Source organism: Filicampus tigris, chromosome 1 (genome assembly GCF_054856515.1).
Source record: "Filicampus tigris isolate MCC_2025a chromosome 1, RoL_Ftig_1.0, whole genome shotgun sequence".
Taxonomy (NCBI): Eukaryota; Metazoa; Chordata; class Actinopteri; order Syngnathiformes; family Syngnathidae; genus Filicampus; species Filicampus tigris.
Genome location: NC_141217.1, coordinates 24,007,921 through 24,027,278, shown reverse-complemented (window position 1 = coordinate 24,027,278; position 19,358 = coordinate 24,007,921). Strand labels below are relative to the sequence as shown.

General features: G+C 41.1%; 1 protein-coding gene across 9 annotated transcripts in view; it reads right to left on the bottom strand.

Annotated features, from left to right (window-relative positions):
- Nucleotides 1-18,863, bottom strand: part of LOC147153341 (ral GTPase-activating protein subunit beta-like) — a 28,229-nt gene extending 9,366 nt beyond the window's left edge. For 2 of the 9 annotated variants that reach the window (XR_015086470.1, XM_086028257.1), the window contains exons 1-26: nucleotides 18,708-18,863; nucleotides 16,823-17,044; nucleotides 15,518-15,720; nucleotides 15,012-15,178; nucleotides 14,644-14,830; nucleotides 12,833-12,964; nucleotides 12,067-12,245; nucleotides 11,689-11,757; nucleotides 11,158-11,309; nucleotides 10,469-10,718; nucleotides 7,478-7,679; nucleotides 7,235-7,402; nucleotides 6,952-7,066; nucleotides 6,705-6,852; nucleotides 6,144-6,208; nucleotides 5,877-6,021; nucleotides 4,033-4,163; nucleotides 3,441-3,623; nucleotides 3,199-3,347; nucleotides 2,796-2,983; nucleotides 2,592-2,695; nucleotides 2,160-2,315; nucleotides 1,055-1,264; nucleotides 738-896; nucleotides 420-585; nucleotides 221-343 (exon numbers count right to left, since the gene is read on the bottom strand). Coding sequence is in view for 8 of the 9 variants with exons in the window: in XM_086028257.1 (XP_085884383.1) it covers nucleotides 221-343; nucleotides 420-585; nucleotides 738-896; nucleotides 1,055-1,264; nucleotides 2,160-2,315; nucleotides 2,592-2,695; nucleotides 2,796-2,983; nucleotides 3,199-3,347; nucleotides 3,441-3,623; nucleotides 4,033-4,163; nucleotides 5,877-6,021; nucleotides 6,144-6,208; nucleotides 6,705-6,852; nucleotides 6,952-7,066; nucleotides 7,235-7,402; nucleotides 7,478-7,679; nucleotides 10,469-10,718; nucleotides 11,158-11,309; nucleotides 11,689-11,757; nucleotides 12,067-12,245; nucleotides 12,833-12,964; nucleotides 14,644-14,830; nucleotides 15,012-15,178; nucleotides 15,518-15,720; nucleotides 16,823-16,999 (3,928 nt within the window). In the remaining variant the exon portion in view is untranslated. Of the gene's footprint in view, nucleotides 1-220; nucleotides 344-419; nucleotides 586-737; nucleotides 897-1,054; nucleotides 1,265-2,159; nucleotides 2,316-2,591; nucleotides 2,696-2,795; nucleotides 2,984-3,198; nucleotides 3,348-3,440; nucleotides 3,624-4,032; nucleotides 4,164-5,876; nucleotides 6,022-6,143; nucleotides 6,209-6,704; nucleotides 6,853-6,951; nucleotides 7,067-7,234; nucleotides 7,403-7,477; nucleotides 7,680-8,458; nucleotides 8,495-10,468; nucleotides 10,719-11,157; nucleotides 11,310-11,688; nucleotides 11,758-12,066; nucleotides 12,246-12,832; nucleotides 12,965-14,643; nucleotides 14,831-15,011; nucleotides 15,179-15,517; nucleotides 15,721-16,822; nucleotides 17,045-18,707 lie in introns of all 9 variants that reach the window. The other 7 variants (XM_086028303.1, XM_086028269.1, XM_086028278.1 and 4 more) reach the window with 7 other exon arrangements.
- Between the last annotated feature and the right edge of the window lie 495 nt (nucleotides 18,864-19,358).

Below are 19,358 nucleotides of genomic sequence, written 5' to 3'. Positions count from 1 at the left end.
ATGTGGCTGGATATTAGATACTTGAACATGATTTCAACATTCCAAAAAATATTAGCAAAACAGAGAAAATAAATCATTTTGAAGGTGAATTTGTCCCAGGCAGTCAAAATTAAAGGTTTCATATTGAAAAACAAAAAGTTGCTGGATCAAAATTGCAATATTTACAAACGCAGATTTTATAATTGATTTCAAAGTTGTCTTTGAGAGCAAAAATACTGACCAGAATGTTCAGTTAGCGAAGGAACGACAAAGGCAATTTCAGTCAGAGCATCGGCGTAGTACAAAACTTTCTTCTCCCCATTAAACACCGAACCACCCGTGTCCTCAGGAGTAGCTGCTTCGTCTGCAGAATAAAAGAAACGTCTCAAAGTTTCTCATTTAACTGATGTTGAGAAGCTTTTCCTTTTTGATTCACTTACCAGTCTGTTGTACATCATTGTCAGAGCATGAGTTGAGGGACCAGCTAGTATCGAGGTGTCCTGTCCACCCTGGGTGGCTCCCTACATCCACAGGCCAGCCTAAGGACAGAAGGAACTCCAAGAAGTGGGGCTGAACGCTGGCTGAAGATTCCACATTCCTCAGGATCTAAAAAGGTGGGGTGGGGGGGGTAGTGAAAGTTTAGTCGGACTCGCCGACGGACGGACGGCCGTTTAAAATTAGAGGCGGACCGGCCTCCAGACGGGTACTATTCCCCATCAATACCATTTCACAATCATTTTGTAATTAGTTTTCGTCACCTCATGGCTGCTTTTCTGTCCCGCCCTCATATAGAAAACAAAGACTGTATCAAATGGGCGGCAGGGGAGCAGGTCTAGGTAGTTGATGTCATCAAAGAATCCTGGCGAGGATGACTCCAAGCCAATCAGATGAGGAGGTAGACGACTGTTGTTGGGCTCCTGTCAGTAATTCACCAACATAGGTGAAGTAAAGACATAAGAATAGTATTTAGCTGAAAGTGAGCAACTATAGTGGCCCTACGCACTGTAAATCAACAGGGTCAATAACCTGTGCTACAGCAACCACAGCAAAACATTTAGCAGAAATGTTAACAAACCTTAAGTGCCTCCAGAGAAAGAAAACCAAAGTGGGAGAGGAAGAGCCGAGCTGTCTGGAACTCCTGCGAAGGCGGAGGAGGTTTGCAGTCAATCTGTGGGTCAGGGAAAGGCTTGGACTTCCAGATGTCGTCACCGTGCCGCTCCAACGTATTCTCATAATCCATCTGCTTGGTCATCAGAATGCGAAGCTTGTCATGTTGAACTTCCAGCTGAATAAGGATGAGGAGAGGAAACATGTTTAAAGAGGATTTACAAGTCAAACTGTGGTGGGAGGACAATGTCTGGTTGCACAAACCACATTGCCAAAACAGAGGTGTCTTTTCCCAGTGTTGAAATGTTAGGAGTCAACTGTGGTTATGACTTCATTGCAAAAGCATTTCAAATGGATTTAATCAGAGGACAAATTTATATTTTACCCTTTATGGACACGAGGAATGGGACGGGATTTAACTTTAAATGACTGAATTAACCAACCGGGGTTTGAAATACTGCAGCCCAATAGTTGGCATGTGCTGCATAGAGACCTTGGCAAAATAGTTGTTGCTTGGAAGCACAACCCTCACGTCAAAACTATCCAACATGTCGATAAATTGCTGCTTGTGCAATGTTTCAATTGGCACCGTGTCTTTGGCAATGTTCAACGTGACAACCACGTGACTGACTGACTGCCTTCTACCAGGCTCCTTTCTTGTTATACAAAAAATGAAATGAAATGAAAGAAGTGAAAATGCTGTGGCAAAGTTTTCATCATACTTAACTAGAACTATTTCCTGCTTTCCTATCTAAGAAACCATGGGAAATGTAGTCCTACTAGCACAAACCGTTTATTCAATTGTGCTCCATTTGAATCATTTTTGTAAAGCAAGTTACTGATACATTATCAAATAAACAAAATTAGAATAATGTATTGAACATACAATGCTTCACAAAAATAATGCACCTTATGTATGAAAATGGACCCGTTTATTGATGTTGCGCCTTATAATCCAAAGCGCTTTATAGTTAAAAAAAATATGGTAACAAAAAAACTGATGCAGTCATTCAGCAGTTAGATGTAACAAGCCAATATGTGGACACAAGACGAATGACAGAAACTCCTCTCACCTCTTTGCTAACAATGTCGTCCAAGTCGGGAATGCTAACATCAGCTTTGACAAGGGGGATCTTATCCACCTCTTCAGGGAACGGCCTCTGTTTGACGTTGTATTTGATCCCGACATCGTTGTTTGGTGTTGGACGGCCCTCGGGAACAAATACCTGCTGTGGAAGGAGGAGAGCAAAAGGGGAAAGAAAGACGATTAGGGTTGTCAGTAGAGCTGAATGATTTTGAAAAATAAATAATCTAAATTCAATTGTGTTTTCCTCCTCTATATCGCAATTGTGATTTATTATGCAATTATTTTTTTTAATTATTATTATTGATTGACAGTTTAGCCCTGGTTGTCAGTTTGAGTTAAAGTTTCCAACCCATCTTTGATGCTATTCTGGTTTGACATCCTCATGTTTTAATTGTAGCAATATTCTGTGTGATCTCACCCTTTGATTGGCCCGAGCTCCTCTGGGTTGGTGGAAGAGCTGCATGGTCCATGCATGTCTGCCAGCAGTCCCTCGGATCAGAACTGTCACTGATGGGCTGGGGTCTGTCATGAGAGAGAAACACCACAGCCTGTTTAACGTTCAGCTCATCCGAGGGTGGTTCTTGGAATAATCGAAGGTGAAAAGAAGAACTCAGTTGCTGACTCTGCTCATTGCCAAGAGGTTGCTCCAGCATGGCGAGAATGACAGAGTTGTCCAACACAAAGTAGCGGAAGTTACTGGCCCCAGTGGCGCTGAGTCGTGCGTAGCGAATTAGGGTGTCTTCATTGAGCAGACTGCAAGTGGAGGCAGGCCCGCTAGGAGAGGGGAAAGCTCCCAAGACCTGCATGATACTGAATGACCACACAACAACACAAGCAAAAACAATAAGAGAGTCTTTAGGGGGGAAAAAAAGGGTCACTGGGTCAAGGATATTTTCACAATTAGATTACTTTCCCAAATCGTTCAGCCTTAATTTGCAGGTTAATATACATCACCCAACGCCAACAATGTAAGACAAAATCAACTCTGACCCTTTTTTTTTTTATAAAGAATGATTGCATCTCACCATGATAGAGTGGCTTCAGCTGCATCTTTCACCCTCATGGAAGCAGGGTTATGCTCCTTCTCCCCTTTATGTCGCACTTCCTGTTCCTGTCGGGACTTGCTGCCAGAGATTCCCAGCTCCACTATCTCCAACACTTCAACCAAACAATCCTTATGCAAAACAAAGTTATGTTAAAGGTGAGCTAGTACCCAATAGGTTATTAATTAAATGGCTGATCTAAGGATTAGTCATGGTCCATGTACCTTTTCATCCAGCATGTCAGGGTGTTCAGTGAGCCATACACAAAGAAATTGGAAGGCAGCTACAATCATGGAGTGAAGGTCCCTGGACTGAAGAGGAGCTGGACGGCTACACTGGTACACAATGTACCCACATATAGAGCTGACTGCCCGTTTACGGTCCGCAGAGTCAACCCCCACCTTGACCTAAACAAAAGACAAAATGATTATAAGTGTGCTTTTGTGTTTCTCTCACGTCAAATGAAAGCGAGTCATAATAATTAGGAGACGCGTGTCCTACAGTTTTGAGCAGCAGGAAAATAATCTAAAATAATTACGGCTCTCATGTTTTCTGAAGATGTGCCATGCATGATTAGTTATCTTCATACATTAGGTGCTTAATTCGTATTTCACAAACGTAATATTAATCAGAATGCTGTGTTTTGATCAGTGAAGGCGCATAAAACATATTATTGCAAACGATTTTTGGGGGTTGACTTCCCACTTCAATTTTTTTTTTCTGGAAAATATACCACATCCCTTGTGCTTTTTTAAAATCAATAGGGTATTAGAAACAAAAATATATGAGTGTGGGGTTCGGACGTCAAAGCATTACCTTGGCAAGGCCAGCCAGAAGTTCCAGGGCAGCTAGTGAAATGCTCATGTCTTGCCTCCATTGGGAATTGAGCCTCTGAGTGACCAGGTGGATGCTACGCACCAACAGGCCTGCCGCTGTATCTGGAAGGACTAAAACATATAACAGCCCGAAATACCAAATAGAGCACAGCATAGAAAACACACCACATTTTGGTGTTAAAAATAAAAATGATAGATTAAAGAGAAAGGGGGCGGGAGGAAGCACAGTTTGAGCAGATTTTGCAGATATTCAGGCCAAAAGGCCTAATATATGTAAATGGTACAAAATAGGGCAGGGCAATGCTGACATTTTACTTCATTATTACCTTTACTACTTTTCTTTTTTTCCCCTCCACAATAATGTCTGATGTCGCAAAGAGGTTTTTCATAAAACTGTATGTGATGCATTTAAATAAATGTTGGCACTCCATAGGTTTGGCTCTTCTTTAAGGACATATTTTTTGGTACGTGTAAACTGTCACTGAATGCTCAAATAGAGAAAGTACAACATTGAATGCCCGGTGGTTGTTGTGTTCCATTAGTCACTTTAAATTTGACCATAAGTATATTAAATACCTTACATCAGTAGTTTTGTACAGTGTGTCACATCCAATGTCATAAATGTATGTTGTAAGCATTGCTCAGCCCTACAGTGCATTTGAAAATGATAACTTTTAGGAAAAGAAAAAAATGCATCTCAGGCACTTCATTTGGTGAAAGCAATTGAAATAAAGCACAGCATCACAGCAAGTTCATTTGGCATCACCTACAGAGGCATTTTATCCAACGCCTCTTAACTCTGCACATCACTTTAACCACGTTAGCTATTAAGGGGTAAAAACGTTCAATTAGTACATTATCATACTATAATTATTGAGAAAGCAGGCAAAGATGACATTTAACTATTTATTTACCATTTAAGTAATGTATTAATTAGAGGCGCACTTAAATGAAAATTCTTGGTTGAAACCAAAAACTGCGACAACAAGGACAAAAATCTGAAACCGAAACACCAAAAGAAATTATGGAAAGAATCCTCAAGAATTTTCTGTACTCAGTCAAATTGGTTCAAGTGTGAGCCCTCTGGTTCTTTGCGAGCGATGCACATGCTTTCACAGCTGCAGATGCCAAACCCTATCATGACTTCTCAGGAGCATTCTTGATATTTTGTTAGGATCTCAGCCCAAAAAACACGCACCCCCAGAAAGACTCCAAACTACATTATTTTATCTTTATATATTTGTTATGATTTCTTTCTTTGAATAGGTACGAGTGACAAAATGTTGACATCTTGTTTTAATTTTTATTCCTATTCAATGCAATGTCTTGGCACTTAATTTCTAAACATACATTGACATAGTGACAGTTTTATTTACAGAATGATATTGCAAGAAATATCAGATTGTATAGTCCTTTAGCAAAGCTAATATTTGCTTGCAGCATCACAACATCCTATTTTAGCTGTGGATTTTCAGTGATAAAAGTATTTTGGTCTGAAATCGAAAAAACCTACACATAGTTTATGGACAGCCACAACCCAGACTCACCCGGACGGAGGCCAAGAGGCTTGCAATTTTTTTCTGTTCTAAAATGTGTCATTGAACCATGTTTGAGTATGTTACAATGTGATTAAAGATTGTGGGAGGGTTTTTTTTTAAAGGTGAAACTATTTATATGGTCTCTCTCTATCGCATATTTTTACGTCCAGTGGATGAGTCTGGAACACAACTCTCGCAATGAACAGGGGAAATCACTGTAATGCCATAACCTGTAAAAGATTAAAGGAGTAATACAAGAGCATTTTTGCGTGTTGATGCCCCCTACCATAGTCTCGAAGCAGGGCTTGGGCAGGACGCTCACAATCTGGGCTGCTAGCCTCTGTGCTGCCCCCACTGCTGAAGCTAATGCCACTGTTGTTTCTGCTGTGACTCTGGTTTCTCACATTCACGTGGCTGCCATCTAAGCTACCCTACATCAAAGACAGAGGCAGATTAGTTAGAAGACTGCTCCAAAATGCAGACCACAATTCCATAATATACCACAGTTTAATAAGCTTAAAAAATATCTTTCTACTACAGAACTAAGACCTACTGTTTCAGTCTGTGCACCTATGGACTCCAACAGTGCAGAGTCTTGAACAATATTTAGCATTGCACCTGAGTGGGGAGAACAGATTAAAATGACAACATTAAAATTAAAATGGTATTGTTTGTAAAGTGCTTTGTTTCAGCTATAGCTGTTATGAAATGCGCTGTATAAATAAAATTGTATTGTATTGGAGAATAGAGGAGCACTGGCTTTGATGATAAATTAGAATAGGATGTAGCTCAAAATGTGAATTACAATTTTTAAGTCTAAACTAATGGTTTTTAACAAATCGTTTGGAGTTAATAATGTTGAGCACTGTACTATAGTACTATACTCTGCAACCCGACCTCGGTAGATAATGGATGGATGGATGGGTGGATAATTCAGCCAAATTACAAATAAATTCCAAACTCTTAAAACACTGCATCCATTACTTAGACGATTGCATATTTGACTATTTTAATTGAAAAAGCAATGTTAAATTGATTTCAACAATTTACTTGACATGCAAGCACTAATAGGACGCCTAACTTCAAGTAAAGGAAAAGATATAGCAGCAGATACCCAAGATGAGCTGTGTGTTGGCAGGGTCAGTCTCCGTCTGCAGGGCTCCGATTAAAACATTGACGAGACGCAGCCTCAGGGACAAAAAAGACACAGGCTGGTCGTGAGGCAATCCATCCTCCTCGTTAAACTTGCCCTCCAACAGAACCTTTGAAGAGACACCATCCCTCTCAACACTGAAGTGGATGTATTGTGCGGAACATTCATCTCCACAGATCTTAGGGATTGAATAAAAGCTATGAATTACCTCTGATTTGATGTTGCCAAAGTGATGTGGCAATGGCAGCATGGCCAGTAGAATGTTGATGGAGGCCCTCCTCAGATCAGTGGGATTTACATACATCTTGAATTTGGACAGCTCTCTAATAGAAATGACCACAGCAGGTAGACTTCAAGAAACTTAAGGTGATATCCTGAATTCACCAATGGAAATATTCATGAGAATGATCCCCAGCAGAAAAAACCCATGCAGATACAAAATTCATGTTATAAATCAATCTGAAACTTATTGCAACATGTACTAGCCTGACCTGTCTGGTACAATAGTCTCCAAAGCCGCTATGAAGTATGGGACAACCACATTGATGCCCTTCAGGTCAGTACAGAAGAGAGAGGAAGAATTAAGAATGATGGAGGCCAAGACAGGTCTACAGATGAAATCAGAGATCTGGAGACCTTGAATCAGCACCATGTAGAACCTGTTGGACAGGAAAAAATGACATTAAATACGATACTATACTATCAGACAGTGTGACGCCGCCTGAAGATGTTACCTGGAGAGGTAAACAGGTAGTATTTCTTCACTGGTTTTCTTGCTACAGAAGATGCGGCACAGTGTCCCGCAGGCCTCGGCTCGGCCTGCCTCATAGCTCTCTGGGAACTCATTTGCATCAAACATGGGGTTGGACACCATCGAGTCAGTGGACATTTGGGAACCTTTCCTTCTCAGCTCCAGTCCTACTTGTGTGGCTATTGCTGCATGGGGTGGGAAGAGGCAGAATGAAAGCAACCTGAAGTGTCATGTGGCTATTCATGTACGTGACTAGTGCTCATGCACATACCGTACAGGCAAACTTAGATGCTAGCACAAAGAAAAGTCAACAATACCATCAAAAGAAAACAAAATTAATATCACATCCATAAAAACGTAATACATCCATGAAGATTCAACACACTCACATATTCCATAGCATACAATAGAGTGAATTCTGACACAAAGAGTTTGCCGTAACGTTCTGCCATCCAGGGACATAAAACAGAACCAAGTAAAGGGAAATTAAATGTGCCTGTTGCAAGACCACAAAACAAAATCCCTGTGTCAGCTTTCTGGCTGTTGCAATTAAATGACTACCACTCAGGGCACAGATCATTCACTTCATGCATTGAGGCACCAAACCAGTAACACCAGAGTTCAAGTCAAACGGACAAAACAAAATGAACAAAATGAAGCTGAATTTGAGATGATCTGAAGCCAAATAAGAAGGATTAGTGTGACCGAAAAAACAGACTGGCAACGTTATGGTCGAGACAAGTGGTCAGTTGGTGAAAATCATTCCATCACCTCCAGAAGACGCTGAGACAACGCTGATGGGTTTTTTTCGTTTGTTTGTTTGTTTTGGGGGGAATCATGAGTGAAAACATAAAAGGATGGCTGTAATGGCGATGATCATGGGGCAACTCAACTCATAAATAGGAAGATTGGTCAAGAAACGCAAATCAAGTGAGGGGAAAACAAAGCTGCTGTTCCTACTTACAAGATTTATAAGAAAGGAGAATTTGGATAAAAGAGGCTGCAAGATAACAGAAATAGTGGAGAGACACAAAATCAAAGCACAGCCAATTCATTTCAGGCATGAATTGTGTTTTTGTTGTTGTCCTCTACAAATGACATTGACTCACTAAAATCAGACACTGGAGAAGCGTATACAGGACACTACACAAAGAGAAAGACGGCAAAGAGAGGGAGCAGTAAGCAAGTACCAGGCATGCTGTCACTCAGTGGTCTTAGAATTAATTAGAATTAAAAGTTGCCTCAACTCTGAAGGAAAACGCTGCCGCAATTAATTGACAGGTGTGTCATCCACTTAATTAAACACTTCGCCTTAAGAATATGTTCCCAGCAGGCCCACTAGTTGAAACACAGCATTCTGATTAATTTTGCGTTTGTGGAATATAAGTTAAGTAGCAAAATGCACTTGTTTTCAGCCATCTCTGGGGGAGGCCATTTTGTCTTCTGTCGACTGAAAATGACATCACAACTGCTTACAACGATCAATCACAGCTGACCTGTTCTCTGAATCTGAGCCGTGATTGGTCGTTGTGAGCAGTTGTGATGTCATTTTCAGTCGACAGAAGACAAAATGGCCGCCCCCAGAGATGGCTAAAAACGAGTGGATTAACACTTATTCCACAAACGCAATATCTATCAGAATGCCCTGTTTCAACTAGTGGGCTTGCATAAAACATTCTTGAAAAAAATGTTTGCGTTGACTTCCGCTTTAAATGGATTGTGCCCCTACAAGTCAATTAATTACTGATATTTGGCAAAACAAAGACATTGGCATGGTCTTAGAGAAAAGTGCAAACTTGCCTGATCACCAGTGCTGTTCAGGCTGCTGCCTCAATCGCTGGCGTCAGGCCAAAACGTACACTATATAAATACTATTGGTCAGTCCGCATGCGTGGGTGTAATTTTTACTAATTGCTGACCAATCTAAAGTGTTGAAAATGGCTTGCTATCATTGGTGATGCAAAACGTTTTTTGGGGTCTTCAGCAAAGTAGTTTTGCACGTTTGAGGATTCCAAACGACGCCAGCAATATGTGGCAATGTAGAAACTTAAGCAGGGCAATATTAGTTCCGCCTGGACTGCAATATTCATAGAAATTTGAATAAAACTACACACAAAAACTGCTGCTGTGAACCACAGTGCAATATGCAAGTAACAATTTTCTGTCGAGCAATAAACGGACAGCAGTATGTCAAGCTCCACCCATACTGCGCAACATAGCCTCCACTATGTTCAGCTCAACTTGCTGTAATGGCAGTTCATCGTTCTATTGTAAGTCGCGGATTTTTAAGCAATCGTGGTTAAGCATGCTAATTACCATTAGCTTGTCATGATAGCAGTACATTCGTTAAATGAAATTGAAGGGGTTAGTTGAATATTGTGTTCTTTAAAAATACAACGGTTGATTCTCTTGTTTTATGTGTCAATTTTAAATTCAAATTTAAATTTAACGGGGAGTGACAAAGTGCTTGAAGTAAGCAGGATTTGCCTGGAACTGTGAGCGAAAGAAGACGACGAAGGAATACTTGCAAAATGTGTTTTAAGTTAATGTGTGTTTTAATATGTTTTAAGTCTTTTTAAGAGTGTGGAAGGAATAACACTAAAAAAAATATCTATCACATACAGTATTTTCATTTCACTAATTGAAGGTGGGTCCGGAAAGTATGCACATCCCCCCTGATAAATGGGGGTTCATTGAAGTCAGGTTTACACTGTTGGGTGATGTAAATGGATTAAAATCAGATGATAGTCTTCTAGCCAAGCCCTCCAAACATTGAAAGGCATGAAAAAGTTTCTAAGTCAAAGGTCGACAAAGAAAAAGGAACGCACATCCCAACAACATACAGTTCAAAATAAGACACAAAAAACACAGAAAACGCCACAAAAAGAGGCATATTAATTGGCCAGCAGCAAAACACCCACCTGCTCATGCATGGAATGGAAAAGCTAGAGTGGGGTATAGTCTCATGCCTTACCAGTCATGCTGGGGTCTCGACTGAGGCCGCTGTGGAGCTTACAGTGGACCAATGCGGCGTCAAACAACCACTGGCCAAACAGGTTGAGGATGCTGTTGACTTTTGGTCGCGCTGGAGCAGGGAGCGGCCGCGACTCCCAACTGCTCTGGTTTGGGCTGGACAACAGGGTTGGAGACGAAGACGTTTGTTGCTGCTGCTGCTGCTGCTGTTGTTGCTGCTGGGATGCTTTTGTTGGTTGACTCCCACTGCCCTGCATGGGGAACATGTCATATTCGACAAATCAATAAGAATTAAGATGATTAATCCACCCGTTTTCAGCCATCTCAGGAGGCCGACATTTTATCCAGCATCGGCCCCCTGCTGTCAACTGAAATTGGTGTCCAAACCCAGAAAAGAGGTGAGCGGTGACGTTGGCCATGCGGTGACGTTGGCCATGCGAACCCGAGGGCAGTCTGATGCAAATTTTAGTCAACAGCAGAGCGCAGTAGAGTATCATATTAGAAAATGTTTGACTTGAGTCGCCCCTTTAATGACTGATGTTAAGGGAGGACGTACAAAACGCTTCCCATATCTCATTCATTAACTGTCACAAGTGAAAAAAATGTCACCACTAATGTGGGATTGCAATTAAACCAGCAAAAACGATTGTACTAGACAATCACACCACACCGTGCATAAGTGAGACTTACAGTAGAGCTCTTGCTTGTGGTTTTGGTGACAACCGCATGCCGCTGCTTGCGGCTGTGAGGGGGCGTGGTGTTGGCAACGGAGGGGGGCGGAGACATGCTCATTCTGTTGACCGGGGTGGGCGGGGCACTGTCAGCTCTAGGACGGGATATGCCTGATGAGACACAAAGATCGAATGATGTAGAGTGCTTTTCTGTAATAGCTGGGATGGGAAGACAAGGGTGACAATCACCTAAAGCGTTTTTCTTTTTTTTTTGCCGTTAAAAGAGAAAGAAATAGGGTGACAAATGAATCTGGGAGTTGATTTTAGGCAGAATTAATTTGTTAACATGCGAGACAAGTGGTTAGAACCAAATCACAGGTGCTTGATATTCAACCTGATTGACTTTCTTGCCCACAAATGAGCCCTTGCAGGTGTTACAAATGCACCTGCAAGGTGGTCTGGAAGTCCACTTGTTAATATCATCACCACCAAAGAACGGACCACTTTATCATTTGCCCATATTTTACAGCATGGCAGCTGTTGTCTGTACCATGGGAGAGCAGCACTGGACAAAAAGAGAACACCCTCTCCCGCACATCTCTCTTTTCAACTGAGACACCTATAGTGTAGAGAAAAAAAATACACACTGACATGTAGTGATACTGATAATTTAACCGACATCTGAATTTCTCACAGGGAAGCGCTCAAGTAACTTGTATTATGTACGAATAAGAAAAAGCGAAATTGCAATTCTTAAAGATTTTGCCTATCCTGGTTAAGTTACTGTAAATGGTTTATTAAGTATATTCATACTACATGTATGAATGTATGGTGTCAAATGTTAAAAACAAGCATTTCAAAATGTGTGCGTTTTCGGACAGCACTGTGCTCTGTAAAGGCTTCCATATATATATCCGTATCTCCTTACCAAGGAAGGCATCCACAAGGCAGCTCACCCCCCTCATGGCCCTGAAGAAAATCTGGGGTAGTTGCTTGAGGCAGGGATGCAGCACCACCTCGTGTGGGATGCTGCTGGAGTTGAGAAATTGTTCTTGAAACTTCGGAGTCGTGCTCACTATCGCTGGGTTGCTCAGGTCCACTGGGTTGCTAGAAACAAAAAGTGCAGTTGCAATGGAATTATTTTAGGAAATCTCTCCGCCACCGCCTGTAATGAAATTGCACAATAACAAACATGGCTCATTATTAGAGAGCAAGGGGAAATTCATCATTCATCATCTATTGCACTTGGTTGGTTGTGGTTTTAAATAACCACAGGGAAAATGTAAAGGAAAACAAGTGTTTTGGTTATGATTGATCTCTTTTATATGGCATCATAATGTGAGAATTTAATGTTATTTCTCGACATGTATAAATCAATTATGTATTACTTTGAATTGTAACATTACAATGTAAATAGGTGAAGGTTTGAAAGTCTGGACTGTGAAAGCAGCCTTAGAGTGATACACATTAAAAAAAAGGGTTAGTACAGTCAAAACCATTATGTAATTGGAGGAGAGTGTATCGACAGCAACTACCCAGCTCCAAAAATTATTTATATACTTATGAGAAGCTTTTAGTTCCCTGTCTGCGTCACAATCCCTGTCACTACCAACACAAAAACAGGCTCAATAGGGAAAGAGCATTTACATACAGAGTGGAGGACCCCACTGACATTGGGGGTAAATTCATTGTACCTCAGCATGTGTAGAAAACGATACCACGCCTGTGCCACACAGTCACTGTCCATCTCTACAGGGATCAGGTTGGCATCCTCATCGGGAACTTTAAAAGCAGGAAAGGAAGGTCCATGGGTGAAGCGCAGAAGTCTAAATAGAGGATGTCAAACAGAACAATGTTGACACACTACTCAAAGAGAGGACAATAAAGCGTCTCAACAACCTTTCTTCCAATGGTCATTAATACAATATGGGTGTAAAAAAAAAAAAAAAAAAGTATAATCACTTTTTTTTTATACGTACAAATTGCTATTTCCAAAAATATGCCAAAGAAATAAAGAAAACCAATAAACTAATATCTAGTGACTCTTGCCAATTAGAATGGGAAATAGCACAGCACATAAAAAGCAATCCTCTTATACTGTAGTCTGCAAACATTACAAAAGTGCATTATGTTATCTTTTTGTTTAAAGGCAAAGTCAACCCAAAAATGTTCTTTACACGAATGTTCTATGCAGGCGCACAAGTCGAAATATGGCATTCTGATTAATATTGCATTTGTGGAATATACAATACAACTTTATTTATATAGCACATTTCATAACAGCAACAGCTATAACAAAGCACTTTACATTAACAAAATACCAATACAACAACAAAGACAGTGAAAGCAATAAATTAAAACACAAATTCTTATATACAGTAGACACCGCAAAACTGCAGAAAAGTGTCAGTCTTCCGTCGGGTCAAAAGCCAAAGAATAGAAATGTGTCGTGCAGGGGTTTTCCGATCAGGTTTTATGACACCGATACCGATCATGCATGAGTGAGATTGGCCGATACCGATACAGATTCTGATCACATGGAGTGTCTGTATATTTTTCCATTTATTTACGGCGACTGCTATTATGCAATATTATCTGAAAAAAACAGCCATATTATTGCCGTAATTTTGTCAAGAATCTATATATATTTACAAAAGCATGAAGAAATACAAAACCGTTGTTGGCACAATACAACAATTACTCAGTCACAAAGATAACTGAAAAACTTAAATTTACCAGCTTTTAGTAAAACAGTTTTTAACAGATCAAAATAATCAGCAGTCTCAAAAGACTTAATTATGCAAAAAGTCAAATAAATAACATGCCACCTAAACATTGCATGATTCAGAATATAATCAAAGTAGAAAAAATAGTCACATGCAGGCTTCACTTGAATAAACTATTCAATGAGTTCCTAAACTGAAACGACTCAGGAACTTTATTGTCTTGTGCATAGACAAACTATCTTGTGCATTGGTCAACGAGAAAAAAAAGTCACTGTTAATCTTTTTGTGAATTATTCCAAAATAAAGTGCATTGCAGTAATCTAGCCCAGTTGTAACAAAGGCACGGCTTAATATGTATAAGGGCTGTTGAGAAAGGAGGAGCTTTACCTTAGCCAGCTGTCAAAGATGAAAGAAGGTGGATCAAACAACAGCACTGACTTGACGGTCCAGTTTAAAATTGAAGTCCAACTTAAAGTTTGAGACTTTTGGCTTTATATGAAGCCAGGGGGCCCAGGTCAACAGGATGGAATGTAGAAGAGATTGACTTTCTCTTTAAGTTTGAATCCACTGAGCAACAGAGCTTCTTTAAATATACTTTTTTTTTTTTTTTTCCCCCCAATTGGAGGGCTCTTTACACGCAGTGGAGGGAACAGGGAGGCGAAGCGTCCCCTGCCTGCCCTGACCACACATCCCTGCACTGTGTAAATGTTTATTTCTGAACATTTCTTGTATGACATGTTGAGCATTGAAACACAAATGGGACTTGTTTCCTAACTAACCTTGAGGTCAGGGCACAGGCTACCCGGCTCCACTGCTCAACAACCGGCGGGTGATGTCTCCAGTTGGCCAGCATCTCCCTCGCTGTCTTCCAGTATGGCGGCGTGGGAAAGCAGCGGGCACACGCCAGGAGCCACACCTCAAACAGCACGGCCATTAATTTCTCTGCTAGCTTCTCTGCCACACCCACTGGTAAACAACAAGTAAGGAAGTTGCGGTAGTTAGTGTGGCAATGCAAGTTTATGACCTCAGCTAAGAAGATTGGGTTTGCATTCTGAAACCTCATGTTTGGAAATGGTTAGGTCATTCCCATGAATAGGGGATACATTTTTCAGGATGGCAACTTATGCAGAGGGAGAGCAGGAATTACCTCCGACGGTAGGCGGGGCAAGCAAGGTGTCGTTGATACGAAGCAGGAAGAGCAGCAGCACCTCCCAGGTCTCCCTCACCATGCAAAGTGATTCTCGCGCTAGTTTTTGGACAGCAGTCAGGACTTGCTGGCATAGCCTGATATGATTCAGGCTGTGCTGCTCAGGCCTGGACGAAGGCAAAGACAACAGTTTGGCACAGGTCAGGCACAATTTCTGTGTTCACATTTCAAGATTACAGCATACAGCATATTTTACACTAAAACAAACATGCCTATCATATGCTACAATCACACTAATCATACTGCTACAGTATATCTGATTAAAATAAAGTTCCCTCTCTATTAGGTGTCTGTCAAACATCCATTTTCACTTCAAATTACTTTGAATTCATTTTGTTATACAGTTCTTAATTTGTCTTTACACCCTGTGACATCAAGTCAAAGACGCAAAACAGGCTGTAGCCAAACTAATGCAAAAATGGTCAGGTGACATATTCGGGACCCACCTTGGTACAAAGACATTGTGGAGATGTTTGAGGATGGTCTGCACATACATATTGGGCTCTTTGACCACAGGCTGAGGCATCGAGTCTCTGGGTGACACAAGGGCCATCATCCAGTCTGTGTACACGTCCACGCACAGCTTGACAGTGTCACCCTCTAGGGGAAGGGTGAGGCCATAACACAGCACCTCCATGGTCCATTTCACCTTGGGAGCCAAACCGTTTTCATTAATCAAAGGCTAAAACATAAAACACAGCCAAGGCCAGAGAAAACAGTGCTTCGGTTGAGGGCAAAGTTAAATTAAATGTCCTACGGGAAAGTTTATTTGAAAGAGTACTTACTACATATACACTTTTTGTGATGAACAAAAAATACATAAAATAACAATTGCAATTGTTGCTAACTGTATTAAAACTCTTTTTATAATGAAATACAGTAACATCAGTAATAAGTCTTTATGAAATTATTTACACTTTTTAGGCATTGAAATCTTTGAATGTTCAACAGCATATTGTAACGAATTGGGTTATCTGTGTTGTGGTCGGATTTGTGTTTTGCGGAGTTGTGATGTTTCCGAGCTTCATGAATGTATCGTACGGCGAGCGGGAGAAGCAGCGGAGAACGAAGAACAGAGCTGTCGTACTTAGTTTTGGCTAAAAAGACTGCTTCCTTCCTGGTCTAAGAAACATTCAAAGTCGGATATTCGTTATTATGTCAGACGTGTTACCTGCAACGTAGCCGCCAATCTCATGTAGCAATGTCGGTACACAACTTTGAGACTTATACACGTACCTTTCCCCATCTGCGATTTTAACAGGAAAGCTAGAATGTTCGGTTCGCAGTGTACGGGGGACCTTCGAGCTCTGGCTTGTTTGCGTATGCCATTATAATGCCATTTATCCATGCATTTATGATTTATCACAGCTTCTGGCGTCCTGGCTCCTCGTTAGTGCCGCCGCCCTCCTCGCCCGCCTGCAACAGTCAATAGCGCCCGTGCGTAAACTTGCGCTAATAACTGGACCGAACCGAACGCAAGTGGACCGAACCGAACATGCCATACCGAAACGTCTTAATACACCAACGTGGACCGTTACACCCCTAGTTTTCAGATGATGTTTCATGTAAAAGCATCAACAAAGCATCAACATACCATATACCAGAGCAGCTATTATGTAACCTTAAGGGAATAGGATTTTAATCTAAGTAACAGATGCTTCCAAAATCTCAGCAAGGGTTTGGCACCCTTAAGGCAGACTTTCCAGGGTATTCCAAAACAAGGTAAAGCATACGACATCAGCTTCTCTCACCTCCTTGTCCGTCTTGAGGATGTTCTCTGTGGCTACAGGGCTGACGGCGGTGCAGAGTGGCTTGACCACGGCGTTGGCCACCTCGGTGCCCACACTGGTGGGATAGGAGTGCAGAACACTGAGATGGCCCTGGTCGCTTTGCACCACCAGCTGCAGCGATCGCCACTCTGAGTACATGGTGCCGACGTCTGCTGCACTTCTACTCGCACCTCATGCTCACGCCTGCAGACACGCATGTTCAAAGGTTCACCACATACACTGGAGATAAACAGGCAGCTCTCTATTGTTTATATTGTTATTTTCATGTGTGGGGCATCGGGTTAGCTCTTTTACTACACTATACGAACAATTATTGAAGTTCAATGTAGCTGAATACAGCTGCAGCGACTACAACTAATGCTCCTATATTGCACTAGCGTTTGTACACAAATGTTAGTGTTTTTCTTGTTTACAGCACTGTAAACAACATAGCAGATGCAAAGTAGAAAAAGAGTCCAAAGAGAAGTTGGTGCCAAAAAAAAGGGAACCATAATTCGATGGTTTGGCTTTGGTTTGGTTTCAAAAAGGTCCGGCAACGACCAGAAAACATTCACCTGCAAAATATGCGGCCAACTGGTCGTTACTAGCAACTGGAACACGTCAAAGCTTTCCCAACACTTAAAGAGATGGCATGGAGAATTATGCAAAGACAGCACCAAGTTGCCACAATGTGCGAATGTTGCATCAAACCCGAAAAGTGATGAAGAAAAAAATACATCAAATAGGCATGAAAAAAATCTTTGAACAAAGGCTTCCCCATATGACAAGCAAGCGAGATAACATGGAATTACAGATGCCATCTCTAAATTCCTGTAAGGAATGAGGGTGAATGGTATTTGTCCAGTGGGTAGTTGATTTTTATTTATCTTTTGTTCATTGTATTGTTTTCAATATAAAATGTGTTTCAAAAAAATAAACTGAGAAAAGATAAGAGGAAACTGGCATTCATTTCATTGAAAGGATAAGTACAAGGGGTGTAGCATAACCGATTTGAATTGGAAAATCTGCTTTGATTTAAAGATGCGAGTGCATCAATTCGAACCAACTCGTTCCACTTTGAAATATACAGACACACGTATTGAATCGTCTTTTATTGGAGAGATATATCTTTGAAGGAAATGCCAGATTTACAATATGTATTCTGGCAGGGCTCAGTCCCAATGTTTAGTGTATCTTCCAATGACAATACAGTTGCCACCCCTGTTAATTAGTCATACAGTAACTATATTTGTGCCAAAGCCCCATCAGCAAGTGTTTCGTTTGATGCAAAGTTAAACCAATTCAGTTGCATGTGAGAAAACAACATTCAACTGCTATTTGTTCGTGGGTTAGCAATATGCACAAAAACACTGCATGACTGAGTGTAAATACATGCTAATTGATGTGTATGCTGTATAGTTTGACAATAAACTGGGGCGCATAAGGCACGTCTCAAACGCCCCACATACATAAATTATTGTTAAATTGTCCCAATATGATTAACCGTGCCAATGAACGGGCCGTAATTATCAGTGAATGCTAAGCTTCGGGTCAGAATCTTAACCAGGAAACGGTACCATTAGCCTGCTGATGCTAGCTAGCAAGAACATCACAACATACACGATTAGCTTCGATAGCCGCTGCTTGGCATCTGCGGTACAGTACAAACAACACCAGATGTAGAAGCGCGTACCCAGGAGCTAACATAACAGTTATTCCAAAGAAACGTTGTAGTTTATTCGACTTGCAACCTAGCTTCGCCGAGTTAGCGCCATCGTTGACATTAGCCTTGTCATCAGTGCTCACTAATCAAACAGAACCGAAAGGCGTTCGCTTGCATTATACGGAACGACTGTTTCCACTTTACCTGGCCCAGACGGGGATGTCATAACAGCTCTACGAAATGCGCAGTTCGTGCTCCGGGTTATTGCCTGGGTTTAGACCCTAACAGCCTCCATCTTCGCAATGTCAAGGCTTGAACCGTACAGCTTGACACGGGAAACAGGATGTGATACTGACGCCTCCAACTGGTTGCTAAATAAACAGCAGCATACTTCCCCTCAAACTATGTAAGGTCCTCGGTTTACGACGTGTTCGTTCCTACGTATAACGCGGTACAAACATAGCAATTTATAACATAGTAAACTGTTTTATAAACCCACAAACAGGAAACATAAAAACACTTGCAGGTCAGGAAAATTAATTGAGATTTAGCAATTTGATGGTGTATTTAACTTTATTATAGAAAAGTGTCAGTGTCAGTACAGTATTGGCGATATAGTACTGACCCTGTATACTGTATACTTGGTATTGGATCAGTACTAAAACATCAGTAAAACACATCGCAACAAAATTAAGGCCTGCTGTCTTTTTTTTAATCCAGCCCACTGAGCATTTATATGATCACTAGTCATGTAACATTTACTGCACTGATTTAGTGAACCACTAAAACTGGTTAATATGTGGCATTATGTTTTTCCTAAAAATGACGAGTTGTGTGAAGGCCTTCACACGTTAT